Genomic DNA, 21468 nt, shown 5'->3' with positions numbered 1-21468 from the left:
ATTGTTATAACGTGAATTCGCCGTGTTATGTTTGGGCACTCAAGTGAGCTCAGAGATTTGATTTCGCTGGTGTAGCTTACTTCGATAGTGAGCCAAAAGACATCACAGGAATCAGAACCCAATGAACGGCTCATCATAAGCACGCTCATCACACTGCCTCACTGGAAGTTTTCAGCTGTCAAAGTTCATATGATCGCCGGTTTATTTTCCTAACGGCGTGAGACAGCTTCTTTAACCCCCTCTTTACCCTCAGCTAGATCCTGAGGCTAATGCATATCGTCCAAAGGAGACTGATGCTGGAATGCGGCCCGTTCCTACCCGGGGCTTTGGTTCTATAGCTTTCTACTATGACGCGGGGGCACATGCGTGTTTCTAGCTATTGGTTTTGGTCAAAAGCTTGAACTTGTCGGTCAATGCGTTTTGAAACAATGAGAATCATGACCGAATATCTTGTCTCAGAGATAATTAGCGGATAGCCCCCGATGTCGGATGAGTCCCTTCTGATATGCCATCAAGGCTCAATGCACATTAATTAATGCGAGTTGCTGGATTTATGCATGGGATCTAATTGTGAAGTCATGAATGCTTGAAAGAAAGTTGATAAAAGAAACGCTAGATCTATGATTAAAAGGCTAATACAAAATATACTCCTCAATAATCTTCAAGAAGATCATCTCCAAAGTCCCCATACTAACAGTATAGTGCGCAACCCCCATACTCCTCTTGTTCCGCTCCAAAGTCTCAATCACCTCAACAACCTGGCCCTTTCTATTCTGGGACATAGCAAAAGCCTCATCAGCAGTGCTATTCGCCGGGATACTGAAGCGAAGCTGTCCGCCCAGACTCAACCCTCTAAAGTTGGCGCCTGGGAATGTCTGGCGAATCCATGCTTCCACCTTTTGCATCTCGACTTGGTCTGATGTTGGTGCTGACTCTAAGACTAAGTGTACTTCGTAGGAGTTGCTGTGTCTGTTGCGGAGTTCTTGGATTGTGCCGGCGGCGAGGATGCGTTTGGAGAGAATGGTGACGCGGGTTGCTAGCATGTCTGCTTCTTCCATCGAGTGCGTCTATAAGCCATTAGTATGTTGATAAAATACGAGGAGGCAGGCACTTACCGTCAACAGCACTGAGCGAGTTGATGAAATGCCTGATAGCATAGCCCACATGTCACGTTTGGATATGGGATCCATCGCTGAGCTCGGTTCATCAAGGATGAGAATCGGTGGGTTGCCTGTACCGGTCAGTCTTGTTCAATGGTGTCAAGCGATGTGGCATACCTAGCAGCGCGATAGCCAAACTCAACTTTCGCTTGTTTCCGCCAGACAATCGAGATGTCAGCTTGTCGGCGTGAGGCCTCAGTCCAACCTTTGACATGACCAAGTTGACGTTCCGCTGTACATCTGCGATACCCTTCACGCGAGCGTAGAAAGCTAGCTGCTGGCGCACGGTTATCTGGTCCAAAGCGTCGAATTGTGGGCAATCTATCACTCCATCAGTAGGTGAAAGGATCAAGTAGACGACGATGCTTACAGCCTATGCTCTGTCGCCCAGCTCGGGTATCCTTCTGCATGTCCACACCTTTGATGTAGATGTTGCCGTAATCTGGGCGGACTTCACCTCGCATCATGTTGATGGTAGTCGTCTTACCAGCGCCGTTGGGTCCCAGAAGTGCTAGTCAAGCGTTAGTCACGGGACGACAAAAAGGCGGAGAAGGGTATTTACCGAGTAGCTCTCCTTTTGCCATCGTGAGAGAAACACCATCAACAGCAACATTACCGCCAAATGACTTGTATATCTGATCAACATCGACCAAGTTCCCGCTCATGCCTCGAGACTTGACCATCGGCGTCATCTCAATGTGAACATCCTTCGCGTTCATTCTCTTCTTCTGATATAATGGAACGATATACTCTGCCCACAGACTTCGAAGCGTCCATGTTCTTCCGTCAAGTAACAGCAGGAGAGCAAACAAGTACGTGACTTGGATACAGAGGAGAAGAATCGGGCCGCCGTAGGCGTGGATGTTGCCGGGATAGCTTATCACTGCATCGCCACGACATCCTGCGGCCCAGACATTGAGGCCGACGACCATAGCGCGGAAGAGGTTAGCGACGGGGAAGCAGAGACCGAGGATAAACACCGCTGTGTCCATGGATGAAGACCTATTACCTGGACTTTGGTTGACAGAGGCAATCTGGTAAGTCAGCATGCGTCTGATTAGGATAGGTGAAGTGACATACCATGAGTCCTGCGACGGAGATACCAAACATCAAAAGCGAAACACAAAAGGATATGCCAAAAGAAGAGAGTTCTGATCGAGCAAAAAGAGAAATGATGTAGCACCAAAGCATCATTGCAAAGCCGTACAGAAGCATGACAGGGAAGAGGTGCCAAACGCCGTACCACTTTAGAATGATCAAAGAAATAAACAAGGTAGACAGACAGGAGATAATGAGTACAAATGCTATATCGATGATGATGTGTGATGTCCACAGAGCAAGAGGCTGGATCGAGTTAGAGTATTGTAGGGTTCGAATCTTTCGAAGTCGTTCGTACGCGGGGTATAGAGCGAAGAATGCTGGGTAGAGGACGTGCAAGACGGTGAGTAGCTAGATAGTATCACGTTAGTGCCTGTCATCTGATGAGGCCAAGAGTGACTTACGATAGCAAGAAACATGCCGGGGCCAGGGTCAGACTGTCCATGTGGTTAGTCGAAGCCAGGGAACTAAATTATATGGCTACTTACCGGTATCGAAGAGCTGAAGTATGCAAAAGACAAAGAAATTGGAGTTTCGCTCTTGAGCTGACTCCACATATTCAACATCAACATCGATCCATCAGCCCCATGCTCAGCGTTATACGTAAGCGTATCTTTATCCTTCCCATCCATGTACAGTGCGCCTGGTACAAGTTGTCTCGGCTTATCACGAACTTGTTTCAAGAAAGCATCATAGTCATCTTGAAACTTGAATTGATCTGGATAAGCCTTCATATCATACTCCTTTCCGATAGGATACTTTGACAATGAGCGAAAGAGAGTCTTGTTAAGAGAGCTTGAGCCGACGAGCATGGAGATGTTATCAGAACCTGCGAGATCGTAGTAGCCATTTGGACGAAGAGCTATGGGCCATGGTTCTTCGAGGATGGATGAGTCGGTTGATACGCATGGTGTTGGTTGGAAGGGCGTTGGATCGTTGGCCATGGCGCTGAAGACGGGTGTGAAGATTAGTGGGATCGCCAAAGCGAGGATGTACCACCAGAACCCTCTCTTCAGAACTAACAAACGCTTGAGGAGGAGAGCTGAGAGTTGTTGTAGGAATGAAGCTTGTGTTCCTGAACTGAGTTGACAGTCCGGTGTCTCACTACCTTCAAGAAAAGGACTCCGGTCAGAAACTCCAACATCATCATCATCACCTTCATCAGCGACCTTGAGGAAGACATCTTCCATAGTAGGTCCACTCAATGATGTATCAGAGTATCCTGCCCCTTGTAAGGATGTCAAAAGCGCTGCAGCAGATGTCGAGTCAGGAGTGTTAAACACAGTCTGCCCCTGATGTACAGCCGTAACATATGGCGTGGCCGGTGGGTCCTGAACGCCCGGTAAATGGACTCGATACCCTCCTCCGTGCAGATTCTTCAATGCTGCTGTTGAACCCTGACACTTGACATGGCCATGCGACACAATGACGACTTGATCGGCTAAAACTTCGCATTCGTCGAGGAAGTGAGTCGTGAGGATAAGACTTCGCTTCTGACGTTCGGCGAGGATAATGTTCCACATTGCTCTTCGAGAGACAGGATCCTATACTTGTTAGTGAGTGAAGCGTCAATGCGTGGGGTGCTTACCATCCCAGTGGTGACTTCGTCCATGAGGCAGATTGAACTACCGCCTGCTAACATACACAGCATTTGGACCTTTCTCATCTGACCTCCACTGAGTATACCGACAGGACTGTGCTTCTTTAGGGAAAGATCACAGGATTCGACGAGGGAATCTAGGGATTGGGTATCTGTGGCTCCGCCTTTCATCATAGCCCATAGTCTACCGTGTTCGAGGACTGAAAGCTCGGGCCAGTGGATGTTGCGTTGGGGGCAGATGCCTTGCGAGTTAGTTGAAGAATCAAGTTGAGATTATAGACTTACCAAGATTGGAGCGAGGGGCGTTGACATTTATCGAGCCGCTTGTGAGCTTTTGTGTACCAGCGATTAGACCTAGTGTTGTTGTCTTGCCAGATCCATTGATGCCGAGCAGACACAGGACTTGCTTTCTCTGCATGGAAAAGCTAAGTGAGTTGACAGCTATCGTTGGACGAGCCCTCCGGCAACATCGTCTCCATAAGGAAGGCTTGTATGTTTTCGTGAGGTCGACAATTTCGAGGGCTGTTGAAGAATCGCTCGTTCCGTTGGCGTTTGTGAACTTCCTACCCTTGTTGCTAACACCATGAGAGCACTTCTCAATAAGGATAGCAAGCAAGGGATAGAACACTATTGTTAGAAGCAACAGGCCCCATAACATAGAGACTGTAACTTCGTATATACGTGGATGATGGGGAGCTGGCTTCGAGATGTTCGTTGCGAGACCTTGGGCTTCGTTTCGACAGAGTTGGTTCAGGAAGAATATGTAACTCGAGCTGGGAAAGATCGCGGATAGGATTAGGACGACAAGCGCTGGAACGTTTTCGGGTTTCGAATCGAGGTTTTCGCAGAGGGTGGCGAGGAGCATCAAGACGATGGCCATGGATATGGCGGTATATCGGATGTTGATGGTGGCTGCGAATACACTCATGCTTGTGAGGGATAGACCGGAGAGGATCTGCCAGAGAATGACGATTCCAGCATTCGAGGTCGGGACGAGGAGGGTCGCATACACTACTACCATTAGCGGAATAGACAAAAGATGGTATGCTGTACTTACAAGCTCCAAATATGATCCAACTCGGCAAGTAAATGATATTAAAAGCAATAAGATAGCTCAACACCCTCGCCGACGCAGCACCACCAGTCATAACATCAATCAACTGCGCCATCCCCGCCTCTCTCTCAGTCGATATCATTCCAATGATATGAAACACCGACGAAATCATACTCAGAAAACACACGATCCCAAAACCACCGACCATAGTAGCCGCAAAATTGCGACGCTTTATCTCAGCAGCTTCATCTTGCGTTATCCGTGTAAACATGTAACTGTTCGGAGTCGTGGTTGAATTCGTGATTGCGTTTTCGACAGCGAGTTGGAGCGGTGCGTAGTGGTTCTTCGAAGGCGTGGCAATGTCGAATTTGGTTGATGCTCGTGCTGAACTAACCCTGATGGTATAACTCCACGTCTTGTTACCTGCTTTGCTAAGAGGTGAATCGTTGAAAATAACAGCAGCGTAACAATTCGTCACACCGCTTAAACTCGTAGGGCAGCGTTTTCGTAAATCAGTTTCACTATCAGCAACTTCAACGCTCCCCTTCAAACCATCTTTAATCTTGGTGATAACACCACCAACATCAGACCCCGCGTTCGAGCCCTGCACAAAGACAAGTTTTGTACCAGGGGGCAGATTCTCAGCAAGGTTTGGAATGGGGGATGGCTCTCCAACGCCATACCTGCTTCCATCGCCTGTGAAGTTCTGGATTTGGAGGACCAGAACGAGAATCAGGACGGGGATGAGGAGAGCTCGGAGGAGTGTTGAGAGCCAGTGCTTGACGAGTGTAATCAGGAAGATTTTCCTTGTCAGGGCTTGTAGTTGCCGGACCCATAGTCTTGTGGATGAGAACATGATGTGTGAAGGATGAAGATATTCGTGATATGATTATGTTAGGCACTATATACAGATCATGACTGTCTGGGCTGCCTCTGGACGAATTGGAAGTCATAGTATCCCGCGGGGCGGGGCTAAAGGGGGTGAAAGAAAACATGACAGCTGGATAGGTATGTGACCAACCAATCTTGTCTCTCAGGCGTTTCGTGAATTTTTTTCACAATGAGGCCAGATGCATTATCACAGTAACTGCCTTCTTAAAGTAGTTAGCAGACTTACGTGCCTCCAGTTTCATCGAGGTCTGTTTACATAATGTCACCATCGAGTCTATAATAAGAAGGTTAAAGGGAAATTAAATTGAGTAGTGGAGACAAGGCTGATTCTGAGTTAGGTTTACTTCACTCAAGCTCTGGGACCAAGAAATAAGTTCCTGCAGCCCTAAGAGCATAGCCTAGATCGTGACGACGACTTCATCCTAGTGAAGGAAAAATGATTGATTCTCGTATTGGCAGATGTGAAACTGGTGGGTACGTGCACTTTTTACTGCTCAGCCACCACCTTGACGTTTGCGGTCCCACTATCACAAGCTAAAACAAACAGGAGCAGTCTAGAACAAAAATCTATCGAGGGACGATTTGTTTTAGTTTTATCAGATCATGGTTTAGAGGTTATTGGTTGGAGGTAGTTCGGTGATTTACGGTATGGGCTTAGCTTGCGGGTGTCGGGAGGTGAACGTTGCATTCAGGTACACCAAGCGAAATTGCTGCCGTTGGAGTCTAGGCATGGTTTCCACGTTGCATCTCATGGTTTCGGGACGTGATTGGTCGCCCTTTTACGATGTAGGGTTGACGGTAGGGCGGATTGTCGGCAGTGGGAGTTCGGTGGTGCTTGGACTTGCCGAGGGGACCAGTGACGTTGATGAAGGGGGAGGCTGTGAAGGGATAAGGAATATAGGAGATGATTATTGTGGTTAAGCGTGACTCCTGACTCTGCAATATGTTGTCAGAATTTGGTAAAAAACCATTCAAGAATGCTATTCGCATCTGTTTGGTGGTCAACCCTGCTCAGATCTGATTGGCTGGCTATCAATTAACGCGAACTTGACCTCCCAAACATAATGCATCATAATAGACTCTAACTGTCAGACCTTATCATTCTTACAACTATCATACAAGTCAGATCCAGCCAATTGAATTTTATATGCAGTTGCGTCTTAACACATCAATCTCACCAATGATCTCGCCTTACAAATCAACGATTAGAAATCACAATGACACCATCTCCAACGTCAACAACATCATCCGAACATATAAAACCCTCAAAAATAACCCAAAGGTTGACCTGAAACAATATAAAAAAAGTCTTAATCTTAGCTCAAGACTAACTCAACATGGCCCCAATCCGCACAGCCATCATCGGCCTCTCATCCTCCGCCAAAACCTCATGGGCCTCAAACACCCATCTCCAGTACCTGAACTCCCCCCTGGGCCGATCGAAATACCAAATCGTCGCCCTCCAAAACTCTTCCCTCCAAGCTGCCAAGAACGCCATAGCGCATTACAACCTCCGACCCGAGACTAAAGCCTATGGCACTCCAGAAGACTTGGCCGCTGATAAAGATGTTGAGTTAGTCGTTGTAGCTACGCGTGTTGATGTTCACCATTCAAGTGCTCTTCCGAGTGTAAAAGCTGGTAAGGATTTATACGTGGAGTGGCCGCTTGCGCAGGATGTCACGCATGCGAGGGAACTTGTTGATGCTGCGAAGGAGAAGGGGGTCAAGACGATTGTTGGGCTGCAGGGACGGTATGCGCCGCCGATCAAGAAGTTGAGAGAGATTGTCAAAGAGGGGAGGATTGGGAAGATTGTTAGTGCAGAGCTGTATGCATCTGGAGGAACGAATGATAGGGAGATACTGCCGTCTAGTCTGGAATATTTTGCTCAACGGGAAGTTGGGGGTAATATCTTTACCATTGGTCTCGGACACAGTAAGTCATCTCTCCCAGAGAGGATGGGTGGAAGCTAACAAGTCAGTCTTTGATCAGTTCCAGTACATCATCGGCGACATCACAAACTTCAAAAGCACTCTCCACAACCAACGTCCTAATATCCGCATCCGCGATCCCAAAACCAACGAAATAACACACACAACAACCTCCGACGTCCCAGACCTCATTCTCGCAACAGGTCGTCTCTCCGAATCCCCCACCGCCCAAAAGGACGCCGCCGTCCTCGTCCGCTTCCGCCGCGGTCAGCCCTTCCCCGGCTCTCCTCACCTAAGCATAGCCATCGCCGGTGAAAAGGGCGAGATAAGAGTACAAGTCTTTACCGGGACTACACTCCACGGTGCTTCTGCTTATGAGAAGCCGGTTGTTATTGAGGTGCATGATTTTGAGAGGGATGTTGTGGAGGAGGTTGAGTGGAAGTGGGAGGAGTGGCAGCAGGATATTCCGCTGCTGGCGAGGGGTGTGGCGGCTGTTTATGAGACGTTTGCGAAGGGTGAGGAGGATGGGCTTGTTAGTTTCGAGGAGGCGTTGAGGAGGCATCAGCAGCTTGAGGGGTTGCTTGGGCAGTGGGATGAGGACAGGGGCGTTTGAGTTCCGAAGCATGTGTTTATATTGGACAGCAAGGTTCGCAATAGTCTGTGGCTGGCTATATCGAAGCCTCCAGGGCTGTTTGTGTTGAAATTCTTAAATACTGAACGTCACCACTAGCACCCTTGTGATCTTGACCGTGTATTTCTCAAGATATGATCCGATGACAGTATCAGCTATCCTAAGGTCATCACAAGCTTATTAAACGATATAAACCTTTCCTAATTTTACGTCACTATCATATACATTATGTAAAAGCTCTTAATGAACTTGTGTGAAAAGAAGTGTAAAAATCATAGATTATTGCGTGGTCGAGTCATATACTGGGTCAGACACCCGGGACTTTGCCATTTCCGCAAGCTCAGCAGTCTGTTTCTCAACCTCAAGTGCCACTATATATAGGTAATTAGCACACGACCTCACGTCAAAAGGTAGGCACTTACCGTGAATTGCCACAGCGGCTTTCTTCCCCGTAAACATAGCATGCGGTACATTAGGTGCACCATCAGAATTGGCATCCCCAACAGCATAAATACCGGGCACATTCGTTAGCATGCCCCCGCTAGTCACTCCCAACTTCCCGAACGTCAACAAAACGCCGGCTTTTTCGCCAATATCCGACCTCTGTTTACTAGCGAATCTCGACAGAAAGGCAACTCGTTCCACTGGCTCACCCTCTGTGAAGTGCACACTGAAGAGATCATCTTTAGGCACTGAGGGTAGATGAGGAGACTTATCATTGTCTTCGCCCATTTTAAGTCGTTCGAGCGATGTAATGGTCCGGTTATCGATCGTCACGTTATGAAGTTTTAGATATTCCTCCCACTGGGGCAATTGCTGATCAGCGAGCTTCCTCATCTCCTCGGTATCAGTGCCATTAACGAAAGCCACGATATCGGTGTCCAGCGTCAGGACTTTTCTAACGTAGTTCGCGACTTTATCGAGTGGGCATAGAAGACCGAGGGGCTGATCGGCGTACTCGTGACCATCGCACCAGGGGCACGAGTAAATCCCCCTGCCCCAATATTCCTCTATTCCTGGAGTGGAGGGCAGAATATCTTCTAGGCCAGTCGCGAGGACTATTTTCCGCGCTGAGACTTCCATGGGCGATGAGCCGGTATCTTCAACGGAGACCATGAAGTGTGTGTTTGTGCCGGGGAGGCGTTTTATGTTGGTCACTGTCCCGTTCATCATTTTGACGGTTTTGTAGTGCTTGAGGAGACGGCGGGCTTCGTAGCGGAAATAGGCTGGCTGAACACCTGTCAACCAAGTCAGTGATCAATTCTCTGCTAGGTTAAGGTAGGTGAGCCGGGCTGCTTACCGTCCCAGCCGATAACATCGTGCATATGTGTCGTTTGGGCATTTCTGTATTGCCCAGAGTCAACGAGAAGAGCTTTTCTGCGAACTCTCGCGAGGCCGCTCAGAGCCGATAGGCCAGCTGGGCCGCCGCCAATAACAATGACATCGAAGTGTGCTCGCGTGATGATGGCGAGGGCATTAGCGAGAGACAAGAGCCCTAAGAGGCTGATAAAGAACAACATCATAGTGATACAGAGGTAGGCATAGAGAAGCAACCCTTTTCGGTAGGTATGGTACCTAGATATAGGTACGCGACGTGGAGAAGCTCAAAGTTCTTGGTGGTCATATAAGCTCTCAGCCACAAGTCTCAACAGAAATTGACCCGTTCAAAACCATCCATGGGCGTCAGGGATGACGTCGAGTAAGGTACCTTGATGCCCAGGCGCAGTTACATCTACCCCCGGCTACAGACGTATGAAAAGCTTATGAATATTTATTATATTTATGGGCATTGTAAAGAAGTTGACGTTTTTTATATAAACTTACGATGACTTTAGGGTAGCCGGTGTTGAGACAAACATCCACCTCAACACAAACTCCGCCTAACGAAGAGCTCACAGAAGATCGAGGCTCAGACCCTCCAATTCAGATAAATAAAATATGCTTTATATGAATGGTATATCTCAATGCTGCTCAAATCCCATGCTAAACACCAAACACAATGCTTCGTGAGTAATCTCGCTCTATGCCTCATCCTCCCTTCTACCCTCCTCAGAACACCTCATCTATTATTGACATCCTAGTCCCAAAGAATCCACCCAGCCCTCGCAGCAGGTCCATTCGGTTCATCCACACTAACCGCCTTATTAAGCGTACTCGACAACTGATGCACCTCAATTGTTTCCGGATCGCTAACATCTGTGTCTTCCCGCCCGTCGCTCGAGTGAAACACTTCACTTGGTTCTGCCTCTGTCGCGGAAGTGACGTTGTCCGGCTCTGGTGTCCCTGCCTGTGACTCGGTACCCTTCGGGCTCTTTAATGGTGGAGTAATTGGTTTGGAGAAATTGAACGTTGGGTTTACTTCTTCTGCGTCGACGACGGCTGAGAGGGTGGCTCGGGTGTGGATATGGATCTGTGATCGGGATGCGCGCTTGAGGCGGGGCTTGCGCTGTGCTACGGGTGACCCAGCGCGTCGACGAGATTCCATCTCGATGAGCTCTTCTTGTTCGGTGTCGTCGTCGGTGATGGTGCTCGTGTCGAGTAATAGCCACTGTCGAGGTCCGACGTGCAGACTGCTTCCAGATTTGCGGCGATGTCGCTTCTGGTTCTTAATCTCTGCGGGTGGTTCAATTACTGCTTGGCCCTGCTTTACTCTAACCGGCAGCTTAAGCGGGATGTTTCCAGCAGTGACGTTCAAATGTCTAAGATCGCGTTGACTTTGCGAAAAGACAACTCGAGCTCGAAGTCTGTGTACAGCTCGATCCAATGCCAGTTCAATTGCGCATCGGTCGCGTACCCGACTCAATTTGGGCCATGTCGCTCGTTCGCCCATGAGACATGCGCGCATCATAAATTCTGGACTGGGGTTGCTTAATAACCGGGGCAAGTCGTTTATACTCATCTCGGGAAGAATGTTGATGTCACCGGAATATTTCTGGCTGAGAACACTCTGGAACTTGGTCGCAAGGTTGGGCATGATGCCGAGTTCGGCCAGAAAATGAAGTCGATGCAAGGCCTCGTCGCGCGCAAGAGATGTCATGGTGTGGATCCAATCGTAATCTTCGCCATTTGTTTGCTGACCTCGTTCTGGCTTTCGAAATGGCGACAAGTGGTCATCTTTTGCAAGGAATGGCACGACGTGCGGATTAACTTGAGAAACAATAAAATGGTTGACGTTGAACATTTCCGCAAGACGAGTCATCGGTAAATCGTTGTCAACAGACCCATCGATCCATCTTTGGGGCGTAGGGTTCCAAGGCTGATGCTCGCCAGTAATCGGATCCTTGACAAGCAGCGGCGCAGCGTTGAAGACGAGAGGGACAGAACATGATGCAGCGACGGCGGACCAGATCATGACATTCGGTGCAGTGACGTAGTTGAGAAGACGTGGTAATTCGTACATCGAAGCCGTGGAGACACATATGTTGAGAATGCGCCGCGTCCGGTTGTAAGCCTCTTGAAACGTCATGTCGCCCATCAATCCTCTCATTACCCGTGTCAGATGCTTGATGTCAGACCAACTTCCCTCCGTCAACAACCGACGCAAGTTACTCCAAACACCATCTTGACCGCTAGGATCCTCGAAAACCGCAAGATCCCCATACGGAAACTCTTCAATAAGCTTCGGGATCTCCTCATCGGTCCTGGTACACATGGCAGCACACACGATACTCCCAGCGCTTGCGCCAGATATAATTCGTGGCAACAGCTGCGCTTCGAAAAGAGCTTTGAGAACACCAATATGCGACATGCCAAAGGTGCCTCCACCAGACAAAAGTAATGCGCTTCGGCCATAACTCTGTCGAGCAAACAATATTCCTTCAAGTAGGTCTCTGTTCTCAATACTCTGGTCAAGCCGGCTTTGCGTGATAACAGCATCAATAGTCTTTATTGTAGATTCGACATATCGCTCGATAAGATGTTTCGTCCCGGAGTAAGAGTGTCGGTATAGGTCAACGTTATCCATCCCGCCAAGGTCGCGCGACAAAGCGGTACGGATCAGGTGCATCATTGTATGTACATCGCATTTCGTCCGCGCCTCGTCCAGGTCATGCAGTCTTTGTTCGATCAATTCGGGGTTATAGTCGCCTGACGAGGAATCGCGCTTCCATTCATCGTTGCCTTCGAGACTGTCGAGCTCTTTCGCGGCACTCTCCCATTGTGCGTGGGACTCGGCCTGGCTGGTCAGTTGAGGGTTTCAGTACAGACGGGATGACGCACATTCTGCATGGACATGCATAGCATGCGCTTCCTGTCCTCCAACTGCTTAATCTTCAAGCGCTGATCTTCTGTCAAGCCATCTTTACACCACTGCCATGTATCGTTGGCCGATTTAATCGCCGCTTGCAGCGTGCCGACAACAGGAACTGAAGATACCGGCGGTCGCTTCGCTTTGATATTCGATTTAACTGGGGATTTTGTAGATTTGTTGTATATACTAGGGACCGCGCGGGCAGGGAGAATAAGGTCGGCCATGGTGAAAGCCCGCGCCGTGGAAGCGCAGGTTCGGTCGTGTGCGAGGTCGGAGGAACGAGGTTATAGCATGGCAAACGGTGTTGTGTACATGTAAGATTAGAGTTGTAGTGTCGCAAGGCGTCGGGGGTTAAGGATATTGTATTCGAGCAGACAGTTCGGACAGGGAATCGTGGTCACAAGTCGAGAAGCATTTGTAGGTGCGGAAGGGTTAACGGAAGTGGTGGGGGTTAATGGAGGGGGCGCTGAGACATGAAGAATTGGAGGTGAAATGATAAGGGGCGAGGAAGATGATCTTGAGGTGGTGATTCTGAATGATGAGTTTATTGTATCGTTGGATTTAGAGTTAAAAGTGAGGAATTTCTTGGTTTAGTTTGGAAAGGAAAGACGGCGAAATGACACTTTGCTTTCGTTTTCGTTGCGATTCCCAAATTGAATCCACTTGCCGAGCTGAGGCCCCATTCCCCACCAATTTTTGACGTGGAGGAGCATGGACCACTAAAATGCCCTGTATTCAGTGCTTCTCCAGGGATCATGTCCTTGACAGCCGACTCTCCCCAGCTAAATTTACTTTGTTACCCAACAAGTTCAGTAGGCTATTGATTCTTTCTGACAAAGACTCTCTCAGCAATACAACAACATCTGACTCTTGTGCTTCCAGCTGCACACCGCTTGGAAATTGTTGGTTGTATGGAATTGGGAACAGTCCAATCATGGTGGAGGTGCTGGAGGTGCACGTGGTACAAGTTGGCTGTCACTAAGCCAGGATGCGTCATGAATCGGGGTTGGGGTCCCGTTCACATGTCAACAAGAAGCGGGAAGCGGGAGTGGTTATTGGACTCTCCAGGTTTTGGAAAAGCCGATGTTCGGCAGGTGATTACTTTCTGAGTCTGGGGAATTTGCGGGGGAGACGTGGTATGATGGCTTACGACAGCAAATGGAGGGAACGTTTGATACTGACTGACGGGCTGGGAGACAAGAGGAGAGAGAGAATGCAAGACGGCGAGTTGCATCATGGCTTACGATAATTCCTCACCGATCTCTCTCCCTCATGCACTCTCCCGTCTCGTCCCAAAACAATGCCCGACCTTGTACGGAGTGACTGTGGACAGCTGGAAAATATGAGACACGGGCTGACGGGACCTTTTCTGCCGTGTCACCTGCGTCTCCCTCTTCCCTCCCAGGGATCGATCTTCCACACGATCGAGATTCATCTCCTTAAGATCTGCAACTCAAGCCAAGGCAGCAGGGAACAATTATTCTTCCGTCTGAGAAAATCCTCCGGCGTCGGGTATTTGTGGTACCACAAAGTTTCTAGCTCGACGTGGAAAGACAAAAACACGAGTCTAAACATTTTGTCGATCCGCTTGTGACGTCTGTGGTACGCGCTGTGTCTGGGAAGCTTAACACATCACAGTCAAAGCTTCAGGTTCATTCCAGCTACAGTAATAAAAAATAAGAAAAATACAACAGAATCGTTACTGAACTGCAACATAAATATGCATAACTTGCATCGTTAATGTTCCCCATCATATGACAGAGACATACCCCTCTCATGATTCGCTACAAAAATTACGTATTCGTGACGCCTCTCACACACGATGGCCTCGCGTAACCTGAAAGCGTTCATTCCCCCGCATCCTAAATACCTGCTTTCACTGTGCAAACCCGCGCAAGTCTAACATGTCATTGATGACGTTTTGTTTTCACTTACGAAACGTCCAATCCAATCATTCAAGCACTCACGGCACGGCTTGAGAACGCCTCAGGCAGATGCGGCGTAAGCTCCCGCCTCTCTTCTTATAAGCTCCGCCGCCCCAGCCTCGAGCTTCTTTCTGCTTCTTATTAGCTTCTTCATCGCTTCGAAGCTTGAGAATCTTTCAATTGAGTAGCTTTTAAAGATTTTTGTCGACATGGAGGCTTTCAAGACTCATGGAGGGGTTGCTCCCATTCCCACCGTCGTTCGTATGTTTCGTTCTTACCCTGGTCTAAGAGCTTTACTGATGATGATGTTTTAGCCGAACCGACTCACTACCAAACCATCGGCCACAATGGCGTTCGCGCTCTATGGGTTCTCTTCGTCGCTATGACAGTCGTGTCTGCCATCTTCGCCCTGCTATCATGGAACGTTGCCGTGCAGCGTCGCATCTTTTACTTCCTCACAACTCTCACCACCATCATCTCTGCCCTCGCCTACTTCGCCATGGCGTCTGGTCAGACATCGTACTTCAACTGCACCAGCGTGAGGGATCACCACAAGCATGTTCCTGACACCCACCATGAAGTCTGTCGCCAGGTCTTCTGGGCCCGATATGTTGACTGGACGCTCTCGACACCGCTGCTTGTCGTCGAGCTTTGTCTCCTCGCGGGTGTTGATGGTGCGCATACCATCTTTGCCGTCATTGCTAATGTGATCTTTGTTCTCGCGGGTGCTTTCTCCGCTGTTGGACATGCCAACACTGCCCAGAAATGGGGATGGTATGCTATCAGCGTCATCGCCTTTGTCTTCACCATCTGGCACGTCGCTGTCCCCGGCTCCCGAACCTCTCGTGCCCGCGGCACTAAGATCGCTCGCCTCTTTGGCTCCATCTCCGTCGCTTCTCTCATCCTCTGGCTCGTCTACCTTGTGTAAGTTCTCTCACCATTCTTCAATTGAACAAAGCTAATGTCCACAGTGTCTGGGGTGCCGCTGGTGGCGCTTGGAAGGTCAAGGTCGGTACCGAGGTCGTCATCTACGCCGTCCTCGACGTCCTCACCAAGGCTGTTCTCGGCCTCTGGATCATCACTGCTACGCGACAGAACCGCGACACTACTCCCGAGATTGGAGGTTACTGGACCAACGGTGCTGGTGCTGAGGGCACCATCCGCGTTGGCGATGACGAGGATGGAGCTTAAATGCGCCCCCGAAAAAAAGTCAATCAAGTCCACGGAACAATCCCGCATCGGACGTCATTGTTTTACAAACTTTCCGCTCACGATTTGACGAGTGGTTTTTAAGCCCGAGCCAGCCGGTATGGATTGGAATGAATGATCAAGATTGTATGTTATGGAATGAGCTGGGCAAAATTGCAACGCAACGCGATAACATGCTCGATTGAAAGGGAATTGGGCGTTTGGGGCGTCAATACGAGACATGTACCTTATGATGCAAGTTAGTAGTAGCTTCAATGTGATGGGACACGAATACGACATACCCCTCTTGACTGTGACACCATTCTGAGTTCCTGCATGTCGACCTTATGCGTCTGCATCAAATCATGCCATTTTGACGACAGATGATATGATATATTTTTATGGTGAACGGCACTTTGCATGAATTGTTCTGTCTACCGAATGCATGACAAAACCCGCAAAAGTCTCCGAAAGGTCCCGTGTCTCGGCTGCCATCATCCTGCCGCTCTCAATAATTTGACGGAGTCCGAACAAGGATACGGATTACAACCCCATTGCATCAACACTCCATCAAGGTTCCCAGACCATGGCATGAATCAATTGAAGCATTTTGCAAGCGCGATTCCAACTTATCCGGACAACTAGTTACTACACTCCTTCAAGCTGCCACCAATGGCTTGATCCGACTTTTGGATACGCTTACCAGGTAACCGAATATCTTTGTCTCATCTTTGCCTTTCTGATGAGCGACTCGATTCCTCAATCATGTGAGTTATGAGGCCGGGTCTCGTCAAGAAAGCTTAGTGATAGGCTACCATGATAAACGCGCGAGATATGGAACAGCCACGTCCATGTATTTAACGTACTGCTTTAGTTCGTCTGTTCACCAACTCGACAGGCCATCGCTTCGTGATACAATCTGGCAGCTAACATAAATACAAATCTCAACCAGGTTCAATCTTGAAGTTCATCATGTCATAGATAAATAGTATGTAGCCCACCCAACCCTTCCTATTTTCCGATTCCAAGATGGCCTTGCAACTCAACCCGCTGATCCTAAACAACGCAACCATAGCACTTCTTCCATGTAGTTGAATACATAACCAGATAAGCAAGGAACTCCGAGCCATTATTTCTCTCATAGGAGTATATTCGAGGGGAGTAGCACGCACTTGTAAAGTGAATATCAATTCCTCACTGACTAAAGTCTTACGTATTTTGCTAGACAGTTTATCTTCTAGCCTACTGCTAAAATCTATATCACTTGGCAGATGCTGCCTCACTACCAGCTCCATTTCGTTCCTCAGTCTCAAGACCAGCAAGAACAGCCCTTTCAGCAGCTGTTCCTTTGTGAGCGGTAATCTTGCACAGCAGAGGCAAAACAGAGGCAAGAATTGCACCCACTCCTAGGAACGCAGCAGTGACACCAAAGCCAATGTGATACGCCGGTGAGTCCCTCGTAGGCCAGATTCGACTTCCATAGACACTAGAGAAATTTCCAAAAGCATTGACGAGCGCAAGGACGATGGCGCGCTTCTCTGGGGGCAGGCTCACAGTTGCGCTGGCCCATGAGAGAATCAAAGGAAGTGCTGACCAGATTCCAGAAGCCACCAAGCAGATCATCACGTATCGCACGATGGGATTCTGAACGGCGGCGCACACGACACTGCCGATGCAACCGAGGGCGAGTGCCGATGTAATATGCCAGCGGCGTTCGATATGACGATCTGAGGACCAGGCGACAAAGATGAGCACTACAGTAGCCACAGCGTAGATGGGCACCGTCATGTACTGAGCTTCAACGGAGTCGTAACCAAGTGTCTTTGTGATTGTCGGGATGAAGTAAGAGATTGTTCCTGCGCCGACATCCAGCATGAAGAGGACAATGAAGATGTAAGTTCGGGGATCTGAAACAGCAGCGACGAAGGCTTGCCAGTGAGTGAGTCGACCGCTAAGACTGCTCGTTGAGGCGAGACCATCAGCAACGATGCGAATCTGAGCCAGTTGACGTTCTTGGGGGCTGAGGCGCTTTGAGTTATGAGGATAGTCAAGCAGCACAAAACAAGCAATGATACCAACACCAACAGTGGCTACCCCTTCAATGATAAAGAGCCAGCGCCATCCCGTGATGCCATGAGCATCATGCATGCCAGATGTGATACCACCAGCAAGTAGACCACCGAAAGCACCTGAGAGAACCGCAGCAGCGTAGAAAATAGCAAACCGCTTGCCCAGCTCAGCACGCGTATACCACGAACTTAGGAGGTATAAAACACCCGGGAAGAAGCCGGACTCGATGCAGCCGAGGAGGAAGCGAAAGGCGAGGATGGTGCTGTAGTTCTTGCTGACGGACATGACGGCGGAAAGGCAGCCCCAGACGATCATGATGCCGGGGAGGAATAACGAGGGTCGGCTGCGGGAGAGGATCATGTTGGAGGGGACTTCGCAGATGAGATAGCCGAAGAAGAAGATGGACAGAACCCATGCGTACATCTCATCTGTGAGCTTAAGGTCGTCGCCCATACCCGCGATCTTTGCGTTACCCTGAAGCATGTAAGTGAGTATATGTGTTGAAGGTTCTAGCTGATGATACTTACAATATTGGTGCGATCGACGTAGTTCAGGATATACATGATCCATAAGATAGGCATGAGGAAAAGGTCGATCTTCCTGACGAGCTTCTTCTCCTCAGGGCTGCCGGGGGTGTAATCTCTCAGAGCGTCGGACAGTTCTTGCGAGATGCCGACTTGCTCATGATGCTCACCAGCTTTGGGCATTTCCTTCTCGTCGCTCATCGTGCCAATATCTGGGTCTTTGAAAGACTGTGAGAAGGGCGGGCTGTATAGTGAGGCACTTGAGGATCAAAGCAAGGTGGCGTGTGCTGGAGGAGTCCAAGAGTCTGGAGAAGAGGATTGGAGTACAGAGACAAGGATTGAAGCAACCGAGATAGGGCCAACAACGAACTTAAATACGAAAACCCGCCTCCATGTTATAATCCCCAGCTAATGCTACGCTATAAAAACCATGGGTAAGCCTTCGAACTCAATGTGGATCGCCCCATGGGGTAAGGTCCGGGGCACGAAGACCGGGGACGTAGGTATTGTCATCTCCACAAGAGGGGCGGAGGAAGAAACACTCTAGACTTTGGCTCGATGGTGCGGCACGTAGGCCGCTCTTGAGCATGGGGTAGGGCGGCCTTCGCACCGAGTGGAAGATGTAGTTCGGCATTGCGACAAGCTAGCTAGTCATGGGCAGAATGGGGGGGGGGGTTCTTGGCAGAGATTGCTTTAGCGGCAATAAAGACATAATCAGCGGAGTGCCGATGGATGGAACAAATTTGGCAGTAATTGGTCTTTTGATTATTATGTATGCTAATTAATGATGGTATCTACGATTACTCTGCCATTTGTGATCCAATGATCCCAAGCAGGTCTCCAGGATTGTATTCTAGCCCCATTCCAAGCTGGTCCCCCATCATCCAACCGTAGCTCAGATCCCAATCTTGTTGGACTGGTCTTGAGTCTTGGGGTACTTCCATCGTCCTGTTGCTAGCAGATTGCGGCATGAGTACCTTATTCGCCGACTCTCCCGACTTGAGTTTGTCGAGCATGGTACTAAGACCTTGCCCAATGTAATGCGCTACATGCCTCGCATACGCTTGCGTCGCATTGAGCATGGAGATGATAGGGCCAACGAGGTTGACTACATCGTCTACCGCGAGGTGTACGACAACAGCCCTCCACGACGAACAGACTTTGATCAGGAAGATGGATGAGTACGCAATTGTGGTGAGGAGATATAGAGGGACTCCCACCACGGCGCGACGCATGTCGGAGTCTTCTAGGATTAAACGCAGTGCTGCACATGCGCTCTCTACGGCGGTGTTGATAAAGTCCTGTCTCTCAAGGGATATGAGAAAGCCATCTGTAGGTTGAAGACCCTGCAAACAGACGGAGAAGAGAAGAAGGCGGGCGAAGTGGTAGTGTAGCACAACGCCTTTCTTTGGGTAATCGCCAATCTGTGGATCGCACCCTGTTGCATCACGTCAGCTATTGATACACTCTGAGTGATTGGTCTACAGCCATATGAGATATCATACCTAGCTCCCCAAGTCGTGCCTCCCAAGTCTGCTTCCACTGCCCCAACTCGCCATTGTAGCGCCGTATCGCATCAAACTCATCATTCGCAACAACGCGTGATCTATCCAGACCAAACGTCCTATAAGTTCGACTCAGGATGATGAAGATGCTGACCTGACTATGAAGCCGCACGTCAGAACCCTTTGCCCCCGGAAGTGCAAGGAATCCCTCATGATTGATCAGTGTCACATCCTCAGCTATCACAGGTGGTCTCCCGTACGCAATGCTGAAGTGATGATCGCAAACATATAAAAGATACCACAGCCTCGCCTTCTCACAATGCGAAGTCTCCCCACGCAAAGCCCGTGCACAATGTTGGTGGATGTTAAGTTCCGTAGCGATGCGTACAGCGAGCCCGGAAAGTTTCCAGCTTAGGTCTGAGAGCCAGAATGCACCTATGCAGAGACCGCGGATGTCGTCAAGTGTATGATACCGCTGGAACATTGCTTGGCTGGCGAGCTCGGCGAACACGACGTAGCAGCGATCGAAGCTCTGGCCGTCGTCTTGGGTGTGTAGAGCAGCTACGGCTAAGGTGGCTGCGACCAGGAGTGAGGATGATTCCCTGGCTGATGAGAGGGTATCGTGAACGAGAGCGACACCAGCCCAGAGATAAGCGTTGAGGGTGCCCTGGAATGCAGTAAAGAGATTTTCTGCTTCTGTCAGAGTGATTCGTCCTTGAGAGATAAAGTCCGGTTGGCGATGGCGATCCAGGGCTGCTCTACCGTCGCGACTCGGATCGCTTCTGATGTTGCGAAGCTTCGTCGCTCGAAAGAGACTCACCATAGGAGCATCGACAATGGCGCCTTCGTCTCTAGACGCACTATGGGTATCAGGTGAGTTCTCCCGAGTCATGGCGGTCAAATGAGGCGTTGGAGCTGAGAGACGGGAGACCGTCTCTGGGGAGGTGGTCGCGAGCGCCATTTGTTGCTGAGTCGATTGCAGGTTATCGAGTTTCGCTTTCATGTCTACCATTGAGGCGCGCATGGACTCCATCTGTTGCTCCATGGCTTTTTTCCAGTCATATTCCCCTTCTAAGAGATCTTGTAGATTCTTATTCACGACGCAGTCGAAGCCATTCTTGGTGCAACGTATACACTTTGGGGCTCCGTCCTCTGTGACGCAGCGAATCTTGCGGGTATGACATTGTTGACCTATTCAGTTTGTGTTACGCTCACTATTCCTATGACTGTGGAAGTCACTTACAGGCTCGTATCTTTCTCGACACTTTGGATCCACGAATGGCAGAGCCGGAAGCGTCACCGGGTCCAAACTCATCCGCTTCCAGGGCATTGTGGGTTCTCTTCATAGTAGCTTTGCTCTCCACGGGGGGATTGTGAGTGTCTGGGGCGGCTGATCATCCGGGGATGAGAATTGCTCGGTATGAAGACCGCGGTGCTGGGGCAGTATGTATACCGCGGGGCCAGGTGAATGGAGGACGGCTGGATGACCGCGATGGATCTCGGAATGGACCAATGAGTTGCAAGAGGGAGTGCGGACTTCGCGCCGCTTTCGCCGCCCGAGCAGAGTGTCTCTAACCGTATTAGGACACAATTGCCTGCTCGGTGGATGTGTCGTTGTAAATCACCGGTAAACGTAGGTACTTAC

The 21468-nt window shown here is 49.5% G+C and overlaps 7 protein-coding genes across 14 annotated transcripts; 2 read left to right on the top strand and 5 right to left on the bottom strand.

Annotated features, from left to right (window-relative positions):
• Window positions 1-542: 542 nt before the first annotated feature.
• FVEG_17335 (hypothetical protein) lies at window positions 543-6316 on the bottom strand. Of its 2 annotated transcripts, XM_018906590.1 has the most exons (11): window positions 4916-6316; window positions 4144-4869; window positions 3847-4100; window positions 2747-3802; window positions 2663-2695; window positions 2241-2609; window positions 1723-2194; window positions 1531-1671; window positions 1278-1481; window positions 1116-1231; window positions 543-1067 (listed from the first exon to the last, which is right to left on the bottom strand). In XM_018906590.1, the coding sequence occupies exons 1-11, from the start codon at window positions 5766-5768 to the stop codon at window positions 633-635; spliced, it is 4659 nt and encodes a 1552-aa protein (XP_018760720.1). In that variant the 5' UTR covers window positions 5769-6316; the 3' UTR covers window positions 543-632. The 2 variants fall into 2 exon arrangements, with proteins under 2 accessions (XP_018760720.1, XP_018760721.1); XM_018906591.1 differs by having other exon boundaries at window positions 1278-1671.
• A 35-nt stretch (window positions 6317-6351) lies between these two features.
• FVEG_12732 (hypothetical protein) lies at window positions 6352-8616 on the top strand. Its single transcript, XM_018902079.1, has 2 exons — window positions 6352-7735; window positions 7782-8616. Exons 1-2 carry the CDS (start codon window positions 7141-7143, stop codon window positions 8342-8344), a joined length of 1158 nt encoding a protein of 385 aa, XP_018760722.1. The 5' UTR covers window positions 6352-7140; the 3' UTR covers window positions 8345-8616.
• FVEG_12733 (hypothetical protein) lies at window positions 6856-10017 on the bottom strand. Of its 2 annotated transcripts, XM_018902081.1 has the most exons (4): window positions 9663-10017; window positions 8785-9600; window positions 7823-8733; window positions 6856-7769 (listed from the first exon to the last, which is right to left on the bottom strand). In XM_018902081.1, the coding sequence occupies exons 1-3, from the start codon at window positions 9883-9885 to the stop codon at window positions 8642-8644; spliced, it is 1131 nt and encodes a 376-aa protein (XP_018760724.1). In that variant the 5' UTR covers window positions 9886-10017; the 3' UTR covers window positions 6856-7769; window positions 7823-8641. The 2 variants fall into 2 exon arrangements, with proteins under 2 accessions (XP_018760724.1, XP_018760723.1); XM_018902080.1 differs by having other exon boundaries at window positions 6856-8733.
• Window positions 10018-10146: 129 nt separating this feature from the next.
• FVEG_12734 (NTE family protein) lies at window positions 10147-16145 on the bottom strand. 3 transcript variants are annotated; one of them, XM_018902084.1, is made up of 4 exons: window positions 16027-16060; window positions 15111-15971; window positions 12581-15025; window positions 10266-12536 (listed from the first exon to the last, which is right to left on the bottom strand). In XM_018902084.1, the coding sequence occupies exons 3-4, from the start codon at window positions 12833-12835 to the stop codon at window positions 10440-10442; spliced, it is 2352 nt and encodes a 783-aa protein (XP_018760727.1). In that variant the 5' UTR covers window positions 12836-15025; window positions 15111-15971; window positions 16027-16060; the 3' UTR covers window positions 10266-10439. The 3 variants fall into 3 exon arrangements, with proteins under 3 accessions (XP_018760725.1, XP_018760727.1, XP_018760726.1); XM_018902083.1 differs by having other exon boundaries at window positions 12581-15971; window positions 16027-16145; XM_018902082.1 differs by lacking the exon at window positions 16027-16060 and having other exon boundaries at window positions 10147-12536; window positions 12581-16006.
• On the top strand, window positions 14343-19128 carry FVEG_12735 (hypothetical protein). 4 transcript variants are annotated; one of them, XM_018902088.1, is made up of 6 exons: window positions 14343-14797; window positions 14851-15460; window positions 15508-16712; window positions 16800-17172; window positions 17329-18281; window positions 18349-19128. In XM_018902088.1, the coding sequence occupies exons 1-3, from the start codon at window positions 14746-14748 to the stop codon at window positions 15725-15727; spliced, it is 882 nt and encodes a 293-aa protein (XP_018760731.1). In that variant the 5' UTR covers window positions 14343-14745; the 3' UTR covers window positions 15728-16712; window positions 16800-17172; window positions 17329-18281; window positions 18349-19128. The 4 variants fall into 4 exon arrangements, with proteins under 4 accessions (XP_018760731.1, XP_018760729.1, XP_018760730.1 ...); XM_018902086.1 differs by having other exon boundaries at window positions 16800-18281; XM_018902087.1 differs by having other exon boundaries at window positions 15508-17172.
• FVEG_12736 (hypothetical protein) lies at window positions 16985-18519 on the bottom strand (the record flags this gene model as incomplete). Its single annotated transcript, XM_018902089.1, has 2 exons — window positions 16985-18268; window positions 18322-18519. 2 exons carry the CDS (start codon window positions 18517-18519, stop codon window positions 16985-16987), a joined length of 1482 nt encoding a protein of 493 aa, XP_018760732.1.
• FVEG_12737 (hypothetical protein) lies at window positions 19064-21338 on the bottom strand. The gene is made up of 3 exons (XM_018902090.1): window positions 21067-21338; window positions 19824-21014; window positions 19064-19756 (listed from the first exon to the last, which is right to left on the bottom strand). Exons 1-3 carry the CDS (start codon window positions 21167-21169, stop codon window positions 19119-19121), a joined length of 1932 nt encoding a protein of 643 aa, XP_018760733.1. The 5' UTR covers window positions 21170-21338; the 3' UTR covers window positions 19064-19118.
• Window positions 21339-21468: the final 130 nt, after the last annotated feature.

Source organism: Fusarium verticillioides, chromosome 3 (assembly GCF_000149555.1).
Source record: "Fusarium verticillioides 7600 chromosome 3, whole genome shotgun sequence".
NCBI classification, from domain to species: domain Eukaryota; kingdom Fungi; phylum Ascomycota; class Sordariomycetes; order Hypocreales; family Nectriaceae; genus Fusarium; species Fusarium verticillioides.
This window is presented reverse-complemented; position numbering and strand designations above follow the sequence as displayed.